The sequence below is a fragment of the Microcaecilia unicolor genome, chromosome 6, assembly GCF_901765095.1.
Source record: "Microcaecilia unicolor chromosome 6, aMicUni1.1, whole genome shotgun sequence".
Taxonomy (NCBI): Eukaryota; Metazoa; Chordata; class Amphibia; order Gymnophiona; family Siphonopidae; genus Microcaecilia; species Microcaecilia unicolor.
In genome coordinates this window covers 45,530,163-45,549,576 of record NC_044036.1, presented here as the reverse complement: position 1 = coordinate 45,549,576, position 19,414 = coordinate 45,530,163, and the positions used below count along the sequence as shown (strand labels likewise).

Here is a 19,414-nt window from a genome sequence, read left to right as displayed (position 1 = left end):
CGCTTCGCAGGCTGGGGGTGCACGTGTTCCCATATCTCGACGATTGGCTGGTGAAGAACACATCCGAGGCAGGAGCCCTGCAGTCCATGCAGATGACTATTCGCCTCCTGGAGCTACTGGGGTTTGTGATAAATTACCCAAAGTCCCATCTTCTCCCAGTGCAGAAACTCGAATTCATCGGAGCCCTGCTGGATTCTCGGACGGCTCGCGCCTATCTCCCAGAGGCGAGGGCCAACAACTTGTTGTCCCTCGTCTCGCGGGTGCGAGCGTCCCAGCAGATCACAGCTCGGCAGATGTTGAGATTGCTGGGCCACATGGCTTCCACAGTTCATGTGACTCCCATGGCCCGCCTTCACATGAGATCTGCTCAATGGACCCTAGCCTCCCAGTGGTATCAGGCCGCCGGGGGTCTAGAGGACGTGATCCACCTGTCCACGAGTTTTCTCGAATCCCTGTATTGGTGGACGATTTGCTCCAATTTGACTCTGGGACGTCCCTTCCAAATTCCTCAGCCTCAAAAAGTGCTGACCACGGATGCGTCTCTCCTGGGATGGGGAGCTCATGTCGATGGGCTTCACACCCAAGGAAGGTGGTCCCTCCAAGAAAGCGATCTACAGATCAATCTTCTGGAGTTGCGAGCGATCTGGAACGCTCTGAAGGCTTTCAGAGATCGGCTGTCCCACCAAATTATCCAAATTCAGACAGACAATCAGGTTGCCATGTACTATGTCAACAAGCAGGGGGGCACCGGATCTCGCCCCCTGTGTCAGGAAGCCGTCAGCATGTGGCTCTGGGCTCGCCGTCAAGGCATGGTGCTCCAAGCCACATATCTGGCAGGCGTAAACAACAGTCTGGCCGACAGGTTGAGCAGGATTATGCAACCTCACGAGTGGTCGCTCAATTCCCGTGTGGTGCGACAGATCTTCCAGGCGTGGGGCACCCCCCTGGTGGATCTCTTCGCATCTCAAGTGAACCACAAGGTCCCTCAGTTCTGTTCCAGGCTTCAGGCCCACGGCAGACTGGCGTCGGATGCCTTCCTCCTGGATTGGGGGGAAGGTCTGCTGTATGCTTATCCTCCCATTCCTCTGGTGGGGAAGACTTTGTTGAAACTCAAGCAAGACCGAGGCACCATGATTCTGATTGCTCCCTTTTGGCCGCGTCAGATCTGGTTCCCTCTTCTTCTGGAGTTATCCTCCGAAGAACCGTGGAGATTGGAGTGTTTTCCGACCCTCATCACGCAGGACGAAGGGGCTCTTCTGCATCCCAACCTCCAGTCCCTGGCTCTCACGGCCTGGATGTTGAGGGCGTAGACTTTGCCTCTTTGGGTCTGCCAGAGGGTGTCTCCCGCATCTTGCTTGCTTCCAGGAAAGACTCCACTAAGAGAAGTTACTTCTTTCATTGGAGGAGGTTTGCCGTCTGGTGTGACAGCAAGGCCCTAGATCCTCGCTCTTGTCCTACACAGACCCTGCTTGAATATCTTCTCCACTTGTCTGAGTCTGGTCTGAAGACCAACTCCGTAAGGGTTCACCTTAGTGCAATCAGTGCATACCATTACCAAGTGGAAGGTAAGCCGATCTCAGGACAGCCTTTAGTTGTTCGCTTCATGAGAGGTTTGCTTTTGTCAAAGCCCCCTGTCAAGCCTCCTACAGTGTCATGGGATCTCAATGTCGTTCTCACCCAGCTGATGAAACCTCCTTTCGAGCCACTGAATTCCTGCCATCCGAAGTACTTGACCTGGAAGGTCATTTTCTTGGTGGCAGTTACCTCGGCTCGTAGAGTCAGTGAGCTTCAGGCCCTGGTAGCCCAGGCCCCTTACACCAAATTTCATCACAACAGAGTAGTCCTCCGCACTCACCCTAAGTTTCTGCCAAAGGTCGTGTCGGAGTTCCATCTGAACCAGTCAATTGTCTTGCCAACATTCTTTCCCCGTCCTCATTCCTGCCCTGCTGAACGTCAGCTGCACACATTGGACTGCAAGAGAGCATTGGCCTTCTATCTGGAGCGGACACAGCCCCACAGACAGTCCGCCCAATTGTTTGTTTCTTTTGATCCCAACAAGAGGGGAGTGGCTGTAGGGAAACGCACCATATCCAATTGGCTAGCAGATTGCATTTCCTTCACTTACGCCCAGGCTGGGCTGGCTCTTGAGGGTCATGTCACGGCTCATAATGTTAGAGCCATGGCAGCGTCGGTAGCCCACTTGAAGTCAGCCACCATGGAGGAAATTTGCAAAGCTGCGACGTGGTCATCTGTCCACACATTCACATCTCATTACTGCCTGCAGCAGGATACCCGACGTGACAGTCGGTTCGGGCAGTCAGTTCTTCAGAACCTGTTTGGGCTTTAGGATCCAACTCCACCCCCCGAGGGCCCTGTTTGTTCTGTTCCAGGCTACACTCTCAGTTAGTTGGTAAATTTTTTAGGTCAATCTCAGTTATGTCCTCGCCGTTGCGAGGCCCAATTGACCAATGTTGTTGTTTTGAGTGAGCCTGGGGGCTAGGGATACCCCATCAGTGAGAACAAGCAGCCTGCTTGTCCTCGGAGAAAGCGAATGCTACATACCTGTAGAAGGTATTCTCCGAGGACAGCAGGCTGATTGTTCTCACAAACCCGCCCGCCTCCCCTTTGGAGTTGTGTCTTCCCTTGAAGTGTATTGTCTTGCTACATACTGGACTGGCCGGCTCGAGCCGGTTTCGGGCGGGAAGACGCATGCGCGGTGCGCGCGAGGGCTAGCAAAGGACTTTGCTAGTGAAGTTTCCGATTGGAGGGGCTGCCGTGGACGTCACCCATCAGTGAGAACAATCAGCCTGCTGTCCTCGGAGAATACCTTCTACAGGTATGTAGCATTCGCTTCAGCAACCACTGGGGGGGGAGGTATTGGAGGGGATCACCCCTGATTCCTTCCAGTGGTCATCTGTTCATTTAAGGCACCTTTTTGTGTAGAGGAGTAGCCTAGTGGTTAGTGCAGTGGACTTTGATCCTAGGGAACTGGGTTCAATTCCCACTGCAACTCCTTGTGACCGTGGGCAAGTCACTTAACCCTCCATTGCCCCAGGTACAAAATAAGTACTTGTATATACAGTGGGGGAAATAAGTATTTGATCCCTTGCTGATTTTGTAAGTTTGCCCACTGACAAAGACATGAGCAGCCCATAATTGAAGGGTAGGTTATTGGTAACAGTGAGAGATAGCACATCACAAATTAAATCCGGAAAATTACATTGTGGAAAGTATATGAATTTATTTGCATTCTGCAGAGGGAAATAAGTATTTAATCCCTCTGGCAAACAAGACCTAATACTTGGTGGCAAAACCCTTGTTGGCAAGCACAGCGGTCAGACGTTTTCTGTAGTTGATGATGAGGTTTGCACACATGTCAGGAGGAATTTTGGTCCACTCCTCTTTGCAGATCATCTCTAAATCATTAAGAGTTCTGGGCTGTCGCTTGGCAACTCGCAACTTCAGCTCCCTCCATAAGTTTTCAATGGGATTAAGGTCTGGTGACTGGCTAGGCCACTCCATGACCCTAATGTGCTTCTTCCTGAGCCACTCCTTTGTTGCCTTGGCTGTATGTTTTGGGTCATTGTCGTGCTGGAAGACCCAGCCACGACCCATTTTTAAGGCCCTGGCGGAGGGAAGGAGGTTGTCACTCAGAATTGTACGGTACATGGCCCCATCCATTCTCCCATTGATGCGGTGAAGTAGTCCTGTGCCCTTAGCAGAGAAACACCCCCAAAACATAACATTTCCACCTCCATGCTTGACAGTGGGGACGGTGTTCTTTAGGTCATAGGCAGCATTTCTCTTCCTCCAAACACGGCGAGTTGAGTTCATGCCAAAGAGCTCAATTTTTGTCTCATCTGACCACAGCACCTTCTCCCAATCACTCTCGGCATCATCCAGGTGTTCACTGGCAAACTTCAGACGGGCCGTCACATGTGCCTTCCGGAGCAGGGGGACCTTGCGGGCACTGCAGGATTGCAATCCGTTATGTCGTAATGTGTTACCAATGGTTTTCGTGGTGACAGTGGTCCCAGCTGCCTTGAGATCATTGACAAGTTCCCCCCTTGTAGTTGTAGGCTGATTTCTAACCTTCCTCATGATCAAGGATACCCCACGAGGTGAGATTTTGCGTGGAGCCCCAGATCTTTGTCGATTGACAGTCATTTTGTACTTCTTCCATTTTCTTACTATGGCACCAACAGTTGTCTCCTTCTCGCCCAGCGTCTTACTGATGGTTTTGTAGCCCATTCCAGCCTTGTGCAGGTGTATGATCTTGTCCCTGACATCCTTAGACAGCTCCTTGCTCTTGGCCATTTTGTAGAGGTTAGAGTCTGACTGATTCACGGAGTCTGTGGACAGGTGTCTTTCATACAGGTGACCATTGCCGACAGCTGTCTGTCATGCAGGTAACGAGTTGATTTGGAGCATCTACCTGGTCTGTAGGGGCCAGATCTCTTACTGGTTGGTGGGGGATCAAATACTTATTTCCCTCTGCAGAATGCAAATAAATTCATATACTTTCCACAATGTGATTTTCCGGATTTAATTTGTGATGTGCTATCTCTCACTGTTACCAATAACCTACCCTTCAATTATGGGCTGCTCATGTCTTTGTCAGTGGGCAAACTTACAAAATCAGCAAGGGATCAAATACTTATTTCCCCCACTGTATGTAAACACGCTTTGAATGTAGTTGCAAAATACCACAGAGAGGCAGTATATCAAGTCCCATTTCACTTCCCTTCCCTTTCCTTCCCTTATTCATTCTGAAAACAGGTCTAGCCCAAAACGTCTTAGTTTTAGTCCTGGACATTTTTGTTTTGTTCCATTATGGCTTTAAAACGTCTAGGTGTTTGGCACGTCCTCGTTTATGATTTGAATGCACTTCTGATGGATTTCATAGAAAAATGTCTAAAAATACTGATTTGGGCGTTTTTGTGAGAAAAACGTCAAAATGCTGCTTTAAGCTACTTTTTAGATGTTTCGTCTTTCGAAAATGAGCCCCATAGTAAAAGAAGAGTACCGGGTTCAGCAGCAGCGGTTTGTAATATTATCGTTTTAGGCCCTTTTTACATAGATGGTTTTAGTGGGGCTTTGGTTTCCTGATGCGTTTTTATATTTTATGATTGCTTTGTACAGCTCTGTAATTTTTTTTTTAATTCATTATATAGTATGAGATGTGACTTCAGGCTGTAACTGGAAAGACAGTGTAATTGTGAAGACAAAATATTGAAACTGCTGTGCAGTCTTTACATCTGCAAAGTCCATGGGTATTATAATTTACGCAGCACCTGAATCTTTAAAAGGAAGACAATTTATTAAATGGGGAAAAACATACATACGTCATACACACATGTGTTCACACATACCCTGGGCAATGCTTAGCAAATATCTGCTAAGGAATATGCTCCTCTTTGCTGACAGCTGTGTAGGTTCAAACACCTAATGACATTTAGGAACAGTAATTATTTCCATGCTCCAAAAGTCTTACAGTCTACATGTTGTAAGTATGGGAATGGAGGGTAGCATGGCCTCCTCAAGACCACAGACCCCCTAATTCTAGAAAGCTGTGTGCGCATATTTGTGTGCACAAGTTATAGAAAAAAGCCAGTTGTGCACATAACAATAAGCTGATAATTAGTGTTAAGCTATAATTGGCCTTCATTTGCACTAATTAGCAGTTATGCATGTAACTGCCCTTAGTTGGACACGTTCCATGAAATGGTAGTGTGTCATTCCCAAATGTAGAGATTGAATGTCAGATATTATGGGGGGGGGGAATTAAAGCTGAAAAATCTTATGAATAACTGGACTGGGAATCGTGGTCTGAAAGCTGCAGTGAGAGAGTGGGAAGATAAGCTTGCTTCATAGAATCCCCAGTCCAGTTCAAGACCTGTCTCTGGCCAGCATGCTGCCAGTACTGAGGTGTACTTCATTGGATTTCTCCTAATTGGCAGCTAAAGGCGAAAAACAAAATTTCCTCCCCTCCCCCCCAGCAAAAAAGTGTAATCACTTTCTACTCTGCTTCTCCCCCCCCCCCCCCCCCTCACACGACAAAACGTATGGCCACTCTGTTACCCTCCCTCTCCCCAGCCAAAAGCTGCTGCCATCCCACTACACCCTTAGGCCTTCCCCGGGCCTACCTTAGAAGCCCCGGTGATCTAGTGGTGTCATCGGGGGCAGGAGCCGGACTCCAGTCACTCCTGCTCACACCGGCTGCACAGTCATTCTTGCAGCAGCTATTTTGAGAACGAAGTCCACATGGGCAGGAGCGATTGAGAACCACTAACTGCCCTGATGATGCCAGTAGACCACCAGAGCTTCTAAGGTGGGTCCAGGAAGGGCCTATAGGTGGTAGGGCAGCTCTTTTTGTCTGGGGAGTGGCAGCTTTTGGCAGAGGAGCTGAGGGTTTTGGTTTTAGCCTAAACTGTGCAGCAAATTTCAGCTGCAAATTTTGATTTCAACCAAAACCCCAGTTTCAGTCGCTCTCTGTTGGCAGCTTCAGCCTTGACCTAGAGAGTTAACACCCTCTGTCCAGATGCTGCCTCATTTCAGACCCTTCTCTCTCATCTTACTGCTTTAGAAGAGTACTCAGTTTAAACTGTTATGAATTGGAGTCTTTGAAGCCTTTGAGTTCTTTTGTGTCTTGATTTGAAACTCAGACCACAGGAAGCCTGTGGTATTTTAAGTGACAAGGTTTCCTTGACCATGCCTGCTCAGATGGCATTTATCATTGTGGCAGGAATCTGTGCCTGCCTGTATTTTGGCTTCCTCTGCTTTATGGTGTTCCAAGTGTTCCGAAACATCAGTGGGAAACGATCAAAACTGCCTGCGATGAGCAAGACTCGCAGACTTCATTATGAGGTCAGTGTGAACATGCAGGGAAGGCGATTGGGGTTGAAGAGGGAATGGTATGCATAGTGGCGAGCGTGTTTGCTCAAGTCTGTACTGCCGATGATCATTTTGTTCCTTGAGCCTCACAGCTGGGAGAGTATTTGTGTTTTCCTCTATGAAAGAATCAAAGTTTCAAACCTGGGTGTCTTATTGAACCATGATGAATTCCGGAATATCAAAGTTCACTACAAAACGTGCCCCTTTCATGGGCCTTCAAGTACTATTACTACTTATCACTTCTGTAGCGCTACAAGGCATACGCAGTGCTGTACATCATACACGAAAAGACAGTCCCTGTTCAAAGAGCTCACAATCTATAGGACACACACACAGACAGAACAATTAAGAGGTAAGGGATAAAAGGGTACAGGACAAGTGAGTAGTGGTTAGGAGTCAAAAGCAGCGTCAAAGAGTTGGGCTTTCAGTCTGGATTTGAAAATGGCCAAAGACAGGGGCTAGACGTACAAGCTCGGGAAGTCTATTCCAGGCGAGAGGTGCAGCGAGATAAAAGGAACGGAGTCTGGAATTAGCAGTAGAGGAGAAGGGGACACCGATGGCACTGGGCCCCCCTTGGAGGCCAGGCCCAGGGGAATCTTGCCCCCCCCCCCCCCCCCCCCTCTCAGCAGTCCATTTTCTATATATGTGACCCGCTGAGAGAAAAGGTACCAAAAGTGGGGTTACAAATAACAGAGATAAAGGCTATAAAATTTTGAAGGGGTAAATTTGGGTAACTTCCATTTTTTAAGTTTTGTGTATTATAGGGTCAGTAGAATACGATTATACAATTGTTTTTCACAACTTTGATGTTTCTCATGTTCTACAGCCATTTTTCAAATGCGTTTTTCAGAAAAAAAATTTATCGATAAATGTTTCTCATTCTTTCAAGATGTAATTAGTCCATACCCGAGGCTGAAATTTGGCAGGATTATGCAATTGATATCCCTCTGTCTTGTGGTATAAATAAGTCACATACCCTACTTCTGGTACTTTTTTACTCAGCAGGTCACATACGGGGAATATTGTTGACATTTTCCATATAATTTCAAATGAATGCACATCCCTACCGCACACTGCATGATTGAAGGCATCAAATTAGGCCTTTTAGATCCTACATATTTCATTTTATAACAACAGAATTCATTACTTGATTAGCTTGTTTTATGGTTTGCCAAAAAAAGCACCTGAATTGTCTTCAGTTCACTGCAAAATGCCAGGCACAATTATAGTTGGGAGAAAGGGGGGCTACATGGGGATATCTATCAAATTTAGAGTATGATTTAAAATTCTTTGCCTGACTTACAAATCATTGAGTCGGTCATGTCCCAGATATTTGGCTCGCTTGTTAGATAATTCTCCTGCGAGAGCCCTGCAGCATTTCTGGAAGTCCTTGGGTTGGATGAGGTTAAGCTGTTTTCAAGAACCTTTACCTCTTATGCCTGAGCGCTCTGGAATTCAAACCCAATCATTATTTTCTTTTGGTATTTTGTAAATAGGTAAAGGGATGAGCAGAATCTCTCCTTAATGTGGTTAGATTGAATTTTTTGTTGTTTGCCTTTAGTATTTTATAGTCTTTTATTTTGTTTCTTTTGAAAGTGCCTTAAAAAAACTAAGGTCTTGAGAAAAGAAAAGCTAAAGTATCGGTGCCCAGAGGAGCTACAAGGGGGCAAGGAACACAAGGAAGCAGGATATTAAAAGGCCCTTGTCTTCTCCGAGGCGTGAAAATCTGATGTCATGTTAAGAAACTACTTCAGGGAGGATTTAGTTGATGTTCTTAATTTATCTGCTCTTTACAGGGACTAATCTTTCGCTTCAAGTTTTTCATGCTTATCACCTTGGCCTGTGCAGCCCTGTCTGTCATCTTCTTCATCACTAGTCAGGTGAGTATGGAAATCTGGGTTGGGGGGGGGGGATTTGACGTCTTATTTGCATGCCTTCCCTACAGTAGGACTGGAGACCCTCTGGTCACATACAACCCGTGGTTCAATCTTATCCAGCCTCTGGCAAGATCTGCCTCCTCAAAACAGCTGATGTGGCAGGAGCTCATGCTCTGCTCTTCCATATCCTTCACTCATTTAGCTGCTGTGTTGACAAATGTAGTTGTTACGAGTCACAGTGATCCACACATAATATACTGGAGTGGATTAGCAGGCTGAGAACCAGGGAGAATGATGATGACACGTAAAATTGAGTGAACACAGTCCTGCTGTGGCCATGTTTCGGCAGATGCCTGCATCAGGAGTGTAGTTTCTAGAAACTGTTTCTGTGAGTCTGACGTCCTGCACGTATAACGTGCAGGACATCAGAAACAGAATGAAGCCTTGCGCCGGAAGACGAGGACCTCGGCTGGCAGGGGTTGGGGTCCCCCACCAGCAAAGGTAGGCGACGGCGGGTTGGCGGTGGGAGGGGGGGGTTGAGAGGGGCGGGGGGGTCAAAGTTGGTGGTGGTGGCAGCGCCGCCAGGGGGGGGGGGGGACTAAAATGTGCCCCCTCACTTTGGGCTCTGGAACCCCCTCCTGCCGAAGTCTGGCTACGCCCCTGCCACACGGTATATAGAATACACAGAGTGCCTCTCCACACGACCAAATTTAGTCGCATCCATTTAGGCCATCTTTTACTTGGCATAAATCCCAATTGCCTAAATTAGGCACAGAGCGGGTGTATTCTATAATAATAATAATAATACACATAGATTGTAGAAACGCCCACAAGCTGCCCATAACTATGCCCTCTATTCAACTATGCAAGTTGGAATTTATGTGCACCACGTTACAGAATACACATAGCGAGTTGTGCGTGTACATTTTAATGCCCATTAGTGCCGATAATTACTTGTTAGCATCCGATTGACAGAACTGATTACCTAGTTACCATAGAATACACTTCCAATTTCCGCATGGAAGTTAAGGCGCAATATATAGAATATGGGGTAAGTGTAAAATTGCGCATACAAGTTTATAGAATTAGAGGGCATAATACAAAAATCCCTTCCCTTCTGCTGCTCCTCCTACTACTACTACTACTTAACATTTCTAGAGCGCTACTAGGGTTACGCAGCACTGTACAGTTTAACAAAGAAGGACAGTCCCTGCTCAAGGAGCTTACAATCTAAAGGACGAAATGTCAAGTTGGGGCAGTCTAGATTTCCTGAGTAGAGGTATGGTGGTTAGGTGCCGAAGGCGACATTGAAGAGGTGGGCTTTGAGCAAGGATTTGAAGATGGGCAGGGAGGGGGCCTGGCGTATGGGCTCAGGGAGTTTATTCCAAGCATGGGGTGAGGCGAGGCAGAAAGGGCGGAGCCTGGAGTTGGCGGTGGAGGAGAAGGGTACTGAAAGGAGGGATTTGTCTTGAAAGCGGAGGTTGCGGGTAGGAACATAAGGGGAGACGAGAGGTAGGGAGGGGCTGCAGATCAAGTGCATTTGAAGGTTAGTAGGAGAAGCTTGAACTGTATGCAGTACCTGATCGGAAGCCAGTGAAGTGACTTGAGTAGAGGGGTGATATGAGTATATCGGTCCAGGCGGAAAATAAGACGTGCAGCAGAGTTCTGAATGGACTGAAGAGGGGGATAGTTGGCTAAGTGGGAGGCCAGTAAGGAGTAGGTTGCAGTAGTCAAGGCGAGAGGTGATGAGAGTTCGGGTGGTGTGCTCAGAGAGGAAAGGGCGAATTTTGCTAATGGAACCTCTGCACCTATTCAACAAAATCCACAACAACGAATGAGTGTTTTTATATCCCAACTTCATATAAGTCAAAGCTTTTTGTAGCTTTTGTTGGTGTCTTTCTGCAACCGTTCCACTCTACTTCTCCCTGAAAGTTGTTCATAGCAATGGCACAGTAGCTTTCTTTTACAGAGCTACATATTTTCGCGTTAAATGTTGTTCTGATGTTTGTCGAGTAAACAAAGCCTGATGGATCAGTCCTTTTATATTCTTCTACTTGGGCATTGATGGCAACTCTAGTCGCTGCAAATTAAGGCCAGTACTGGGCAGACTTTTACAGCCTGTGTCCTGAAAATGGCAAAGACTGATCAGGATCAATTATACATCTTTTATTGTATTCCACATTCATAATTGTGGGCTACAGATGGTGCTGTGTAATTCAGTGGGGGAGGGGAGGACATATTAAAGTTGAATTTAGCATGTAAAATATTGTTAATAACATGGCTGGATTGTTGGTTCAATCACGTGTTGATAATGAATATGACTGGGCAGATGGGATGAACTGTGCAGGTCTTGATCTGCCATCATCTAATATGTTACTGTGTTAAAAAAGAATTTAGTAATGCTGTACTAGATTTTTGTGTTCCATTTAAACAATAAACCACAGAAGCTTGCTGCTATGAGTGTGCAGAATAGTTTATCTCCCATAGTTAACCAAAATCTAACCTGGTGAAAATAATCTTGCTTCTTATGCCACAAGAAAAGAGTTGACACCAGTGCTTGTCGCTGTGGCATAAAAGTCTGGATAAAGGAACTGTGTGCAAATCGCACTGAGATCTTTGGATGAAAAAGATGCCCCAGTTTGCTAGCAGTAGTAGAAGTGAGGGTGAAACTTGTTTTCTTGCCACATTCTCAATTATTTGCTGTTTCGGCAGGTGAATGAAGGCCCATGGACATGGGACGAGACAACTGTGCAAGTAAACAGTGCCTTTTTCACAGGCATCTATGGGATGTGGAACCTGTATGTGTTCGCCCTCATGTTCCTGTATGCACCTTCACACAAGAATTATGGAGATGACCAGTCAAATGGTGAGCCATCGGTGTACGGGAGCATTAGGGAGAAGCCAGTTCCTAGCAAACAAGCCGGGTGTAATGCCCTACCCGGGGAGTAGCAGCATGCACACATACAGCTCTGCTGCTGAAGAAGGAGAGGGAAGTAAAATATAATGCAGGGCCTCTGAGCTGCAGGAAGTCTGGTGTCGAAGAACTAGGTGAGAACACTGCACAGCCATGAGCCCTGCAGCAGCTTAATGGCCCCTTGGCTATTTATGGTTTATTAGCTTTAATATACCGCTTTTCGAGAACAACGGCAAAGTGATTTACAAAAAATCAAAAACAATAGAGAGAAGAAGGGGGAACTATAATATGTGATGATAAAGAAAAGAGAATAGAAATGATAGAAAATGAAGTTAAAGGAGACGGTAATACATCAGTCAAACCCAGGACACATAAGAATGTAAGAATAGCCATACTTGGTCAGACCAGTGGTCCATCTAGCCCAGTATCCTGCTTTCAGCAGTGGCCAATCCAGGTCACAAGTACTTTGCAGAAACCAAAATAGTAGCAGGATTCTATGCTACCAATCCCAGGGCAAGCAGTGGCTTCCCCATGTCTATCTCAATAGCAGAATTACGGAGTTTTCCTCTGGGAACTTGTCCAAACCTTTTTTAAACCCAGAAACGCTACCCGCTTTTACTACATCCTCTGGCAGCGAGTCCCAAAGCTTAACTGTTCTTTAAGTGGAAAAAATATTTCCTCCTATTTGTTTTAAAAGTATTTTCATGTAATTTTAATTGAGTCCCCTGGTCTTGAAAAATCAATTCACTTCTACCTGTTGTACAACACTCAGGATTTTGTAGACCTCAATCATACCCCCACCCCACCCCCAGCCATCTCTTTTCCAAGCTGGATTTTTGATGTTATGTCGGTAACAGCAACACAACTTCTCTGCTCTGCCTGGCACATTATGAAGCAATTTAAAACCCATGCAAAAAGAGCATTGGAGAGTATAGTAAATTTGTTGTATTCTAATGGCATTAACAGTGCTCAAACTGCACCGACCATATCTATGAAAAGGCAGCGCTATAGATATTATATTTGACCTTAGAATACAAATGTGGCACCTACTGGAAAAATAGAATAAACAGGATTACTATAGATCCTCCACCCCCATTCTTAATAGCGTTTTGTCACAGAAATGAATGGACTTAGGAGCTCATCCCACAACATAACACACTCCCCCCCCCCCCCCCCCCAGCACAATGACAGTGGGGAGCACCACACCCTCCACCTAGCACGCACACACACACACACAAATCATAGGGGCTTGGTGGTCCCAGTGCACTGCCCTTATGAAGCATAGGGTCTCACCAGCCCCCAGTGCAATTGACTGTAAACCAAAGGACACAGGTTCAAGTCCCACTTCATTCCCCCCCCCCCTTTTTTTTTTTTTTTTAAACCTTTAATTTAAGAATCCTCCAGAAACAGAGATTCACCTACTTTGCCTAAATATTAATGACACCTGCAAGCCTGGAGGGCTCATCATTTAAAATGTTGCAGTGGAATATGAACCTGGCTGCCCTGGATTAAAAAGTCCACTGTACTGGCCATTAGGCTGGCCCTGTGCTCTGCAGGGATGTCTGTGTGGCTGTTTTTGTACAGACAGATGTCTTTGTCCATGGATTTTTAGCATTCATAATTGGGACGTTTTATTTTGGATAATGGCTGTTCATTTTGGCTGTTCTCGCGTATTTTTGAACAGGAAACCCCGACATATTTCCTGCTGAAAGATGGCTATGAAATGGATGGGTTTTTGAAAGTTATGAATGGGACGTCCCAATTCTGATTTGGACTTTAGAAAATGCCCCTCTAAGTTAGATTGGCATTTTATACAGCAGTGAATCGATTTCTGACTCTCCCCAAAGCAAAGCAATAAAATAAACCATGGCCTTACAGGTTCAGAGACTCCTGTATTTTTTTCGGTTCATACAGCATAATGGATCCACAAAGGATGCTAGGCTGTAGATCCTACACTACAAAGCAACAATCAACCTCTGATCTACCCTAAATAAAATGTTTTAAGATGCTCATAAAAGTCCTCCCACTAGCCTTGATCATAGGAGCCAACTTTTCAAAATTGGGGGGGGGGGGGGGTTGCTAAGCCTAATGGAAATAACCCCTCCCTGGACACATACAAGGAATTTTCTCAATATTGGGGGTGCTTAAGCATCCACAGCACCCACAGAGTCGGCTCCTATGGCCTTGATCACTTAGGAATTTTTCACTAGTCAAAAAGTATCTCCTTCAGGAGAGTCAGCTGGTCAGAAGCTAAATCTGGGTTAGGCTGTGCAAGATGACTTGTAAGCTGGTAAGGCTCACAACAGGGAAAATTTATGGTGCTGTAGCTGAATTAAGTCAGTCCTCTGGACTTTGAGCCGGTACAAGTTAAGATACATCAGCATACAAGGTGATAGATGAGTATGCAGGCAAACTGCATGCCAGAAGCAAGTCTTTAGGGTGAAAGCATTTCAGAATGGAAGCCTTTTGGGGTAGGAGCTTCTCAGGGCAGAGGATTTCAGGTCCAGCCCCTCTTGTTATGGGGTAGAAGCTTTTAGTTTTGTCTTATTAGGCTTTTTGAGACATTTTTCAAGGCTTACCAGTTCTGTATGCACTTGTAAATGTCCAGCTTCTGGTGATGATCACCATAGTATACTAGTTTTCTGGTGCTGTATGGGCAAATCAAGGATTGCCTTTTATTGACCAAACAAGTACATGGCACAGACAGGCAATGAGAGATGAAGATTGTCAAGGAAACCTGTTTACTAGTTCAGATTCCATGTTGGTCAGAATAAAGTTTCTTCTTCAGGATCGCCAGAGCTGATAAACTATAGACACCTGCATTTCCACTGGGTCAGCACTTGATGAACAAAGCACAGTCTTCTTTTGCACAGCAGTTGTTTGTCTCTCTGTAGTAAACCAAGACCAGAAATCTTTTGGTTCAGAGAACCCTGTGGGGGTTTTTTTTCGGTTCGTACAACATAATGGATCCACAAAGGATTCCTAGGCTGTAGGTTCTACACTACCAAGCAATAATCAACCTCTGATCTACCTTAAATAAAATGTTTAAGATAAAGAGTGCTCATAAAAGTCCTCCCACTAGACTGGATCATAAGCTTTCTAGGAAACTTAAATAGTCATTCCTATAGCACTAAAATGAGGTCAAAAAGCAAGAAGTTACTGTCTAACTACTTACATGGTTAGCGAGACATCTGGAAATACTTGTTTCTGTGCCTGTAAAATATTGGATGCTTAAACTTTGAAAAAAAAATATTCAAAATTGCATCCCTGTCAGATGTGACCGAAAAAAGTGATGGCAAAACCTGAAGGATACTAGGGTGCCTGAGAAGAGGAATGGCCAGCAGGAAAAAGAAGGTGATTGTACTTCCATATAAGTCTGTGATTGAGAGCTCATGTGGAGTCCTGTGTACAATTATGGAGTCCACACCTTTTAAATGCAGTTGGTCAAGAGGGCGGCTACTAAAATGGTCAGTGGTCTTCATCATAAGGCATATGGGAACAGACTGGTAGAGGAGAAAAATGATAGACAAATATCTTTGTGACATTACATACACAGTAAACAGATTTCTTTGAACCTCTGGATCAGGGGTCACAGGATGAAGATAATTACAGGAGCAAACTGTGGACATATTTTTTAACAGAAAGGGTGGCGAATGCATGGAACAGCTTCCCAACAGAGGTGGTGGAAACAAGAATCTCAATTGAAGAAAGCATGAGACAAGCACGGAGGATCTCAAAGGGAGGGGAAGGGATTGTGGAGCTTAGTAAGTATGAATGGCAGACTTGATAAGTCATATAGTCTTCCTTTGTTGTCATTTTCTGTGTTTCTTGGCAGTCTTGGTCTATAAAATTGACATGTTCGCCTCTTAATCTTTCTCATCAAACCTGGAACATAAAAGGTCCATGAAACAGTTGATAGGCAGTCATAAATATTTCAGTATCTCCAAAAGATTTGTTTAAAAACATTTTCTGTGCTGAAATCATTCTGTTCACAGGAAAGTTTTTAAGAGATAGGTATCTTGTAACATCTTCAAAATTTTTATTTATTCTTTACAAGAATATTACCTGCAGTCAGCAGTATATTAGTATTATGCTCTGTGTTGCTTATACTCACTGGACAAACCCCAAAGATGGTATCTTGTCTTAAGTTCTAGCAACAAAGTCAGCTGAGAAACTTATGAAGCTGACTTTGATGATCCAGTAAAGTCCCCACAATCCAAAAGATCATTCTATATAGTTCAAAATTGAAGAACTCCCTAATGGAACTTGATAGTAACCTAGTTTCACCTCATACTCTACGAGAACTGAATACAACTCAGATGGTCCTAATGCCTGGAGTCCTTATTGTTAAGAAAGGACCCCTCCAAGCCCATCACCCATATCAACTGAGAAAGCATAACTTGGGGCATTACACATCAAACCACTTCACTTCTGATGAATTTCCCCATCTTAACTTCCCTGACCCAGGAACGGCATCCAATTTAATTGGACACCTGCATTAAAAAGAATTTTATACATCTCCTATCTCAATGACGCTGGTTATGCGTTCCTCAAAAAAGGATCCATCACCATTTCCAGGTCATCAGTCCTGGGCTCAATGGAATTAGCAGGCCTAGTTGCAGACTTTATAGACAGAACACTTCAGTTTCAGATCTTCGTTCATAGAGAAACAGAGAAAAATGTAGGCAGATAAAGGCCATATGGCCTATGCAATCTGGCCGTGCCATCTACTCTCCCTGTCACTCCCTTCAGTTCAGATACTGTTTTGGTCTCCACCAATTCCACCAGGAGGCTTTCTGTGTCTAGTAGAGTCAGTTACGTAGGCAAGGGTGGGCTCGGGTGGGCCCAGGCCCACCCACTTTGGGCTCGGGCCCACCTAATAGCATTACACCTATGATGTGGCTGGCAGGGATCCCCAAGCACCACAAGTAGAAAACTCCCAACAACTGTCCCTCCTGCATACCTTGTAAATAGCAGATCTTCACTTGCAGTGACTGATACATACTGCTCGCACTGGCGCTACAGCCTACCCTCTGATGTATTCCTGCTTATGCAGAAACAGGAAGTTGCATCAGAGGGAAGGCTGTGGGGCCCACATGAGCAGTGTGTATTAGTTGCTGCTCGCTGCCAGTGAAAATCTGCTATTTGAAAGATATGCAGGGGAGGAGGGGGGATGTTTGAGAGACCATATGGCATGCAGGCGAGAGAGAGACCAAATCATTTGTGGGACAAGGCGGAGTTCTACCCACCATTCTTGTGCCCAGGTCCACTCAAAATTGGGTGTCTGGCTACGCCCCTGAGTAGAGTAAGAGGAGAAAATGTTAATTTTACAGACCAAAGTTGCATAAAGAAACACAGAAAATGACAACAGATGAGGACTATGGGGCTCATTTTCAAAGTACTAGACTTACAAAGTTCCCTTAGGTTACTATGAGGCATATTTTCAAAGCACTTGGCCTTCCAAAGTTCCATAGGTTTCTATGGAACTTTGGAAGGCTAAGTGCTTTGAAAATATGCCTATATGTAACTTTGTAAGTCTACTTTCTTTCAAAGTATGCCTCCATATGACCTATCAAGTGAAGTGAAATAGGCTATTAGAGCCAAAAGAACATCCTTCAACTGAGAAGAATGGAAAAAGGACCCAAAAAAAGAAAATAAGCAACATAAACACTGGCAAGTTAGATGCAAAGCATTGATAAAGAAGGCTAAAAGAGACTATGAAGAGAAACTTGCCGTAGAGGCAAAAACTCACAGCAACAACTTCTTCAGGTACATCAGAAAAAAGAGCCTGTGAGGGAATCCTCGGGACCAGTAGATCATGAAGGAGCAAAAGGGACTCTTGGGGAGGACTGAATTAATTCTTTGCTTAAGTCTTTATGGAAGAAGATGTAAGAGATCTACTGTATTTTTTAGGGTCAATTTATCCCTCCCAATGTGGTGGTCCACCCACCAATACCTAGGAAGAAATAAATCACCCAAGGCTGCATCTCTTTAGGAATTTAGATACCTTATCTCTTAACAAGTATTTGTACAATTAGCAGATCAGTGATATTTCACTGGGAGTATGGAACATTGCTATACAAAAGTACCGCTATATCTGAGACTCCAAATTTTATATATATATATATATATATATATATATACACACATATACAATCAAATACTTTTATTTATTATTCTCCAAGTATATGTACAATCAGTTGGGAGTACAGTACCACAACTTACACATAGGTGTTCTCTGGGTCTGAGTCTCTAATGTTTTATTTTAGGGTCTTCTTCGCCCTCACCCCAAATTCTCAGCTAAAGCCAATTTGCAGATATAAAAAGACTCAAGACTACTTATGAGAAAGCAATAGGATTACTTGCCAATTGATTGGTTTCTCATGGGAGAGCAGCCCTGCTTGCACAAAGGTACTGGTTGTGACTGTCTCGCTCCATTGAAGTAGGAAGTAACACTCATTTTTATATGTCCATTCAGGATACAGATAATATGACAGTAATTACACCTTATGACATTAGCATAGATTCAATAGTTAACACTGGTTGGCTATGGTAATGAGTTGGTTAGTATTTACTGGAAAAGCTAATAATAGACTAGCTGTTCCTGGAAGACTAGCTGGCATATTTTCAAAGCACTTAGCCTTCCAAAGTTCCATAGAAACCTATGGAACTTTGGAAGGCTAAGTGCTTTGAAAATATGCCTCTAAGAGGCATATTTTCAAAGCACTTAGCCTCCCAAAGTTCCATAGAAACCTATGGAACTTAGCCTCCCAAAGTGCTTTGAAAATATGCCTCTAAGTCATCTTCCTGAGAAGTTATCTTTTTCTGTTTTTCACTGAAACATCTGTGACCACCATGTTACTAAACGATGTTACTCTGTTTTTCCACTTACACCCGTTCCTTATTCTGCTGCATGAGTGTCACAACAGCTCATGAGTTCTGCAGTCACACTGAAATTCAGGTTAGAGTCATGGGCCTGTAAGGTTTTCTCTCATTTTAGATCCTGAACCAAAGTCAGGCCTTGAACCAAAGCTCATAGCTGTAATGATAAATAGACACTACCTGTACCAGAAATGGTTTTCAAGGGTGATGATGCGGAGGAACTGAAAGAAATCTCAGTGAACCTAGAAGAAATACTGAGCCAAATCAACAAATTAAAGAGTAGTACATCATCTGGACTGGATGGAATGCATACAAGGGTACTGAAAGAACTCAAATATGAAATTGCTGATCTGGATGGATGATTTTAATGACAGGTTACAGATCATTATCTGTTGTTAGTGATCTGTAACCTGTCATTAAAATCATCCATAGTACCTGAAGATTGGAGGGTGGCCAATGTAGCACAGGGTTTTAAAAAGAGTTCTGGGGTGATATGGGAAATTACAGACTGGTAAGCCCTGAAGTCAGTGCTGGGCAAAATAGTGGAAACTATTATAAAGAATAAAATTACTAAACACATAGATAAACATGGTTTAATGGGACCGAGTCAACATGGATTCAGCCAAGGGAAGTCTTGCCTCGCCAATTTGCTTCATTTCTTTGAAAGTGTGAACAAACATGTCGATAAAGGTGAACCAGTGATGTGTATCTAGATGTTCAGAAAGCTTTTGACAATGTTCCTTATGAGAGACTCCTGAGAATATAAGAGTCATAGGATAGGAGGCAATGTTCTGTTGTGGATTTAGAATTGGTTATTGGACAGAAAACAGAGGGTAGGGTTAAGTGG

General features: G+C 44.5%; 1 protein-coding gene across 1 annotated transcript in view; it reads left to right on the top strand.

Moving 5' to 3' along the window:
• Positions 1 to 19,414, top strand: part of WLS (Wnt ligand secretion mediator) — a 98,358-nt gene that overhangs the window by 73,567 nt on the left and 5,377 nt on the right. The window contains exons 9-11 of the mRNA XM_030205751.1: positions 6,724 to 6,867; positions 8,691 to 8,774; positions 11,484 to 11,637. Coding sequence (XP_030061611.1) covers positions 6,724 to 6,867; positions 8,691 to 8,774; positions 11,484 to 11,637 — 382 coding nt within the window. The remainder of the gene's footprint in view (positions 1 to 6,723; positions 6,868 to 8,690; positions 8,775 to 11,483; positions 11,638 to 19,414) is intronic.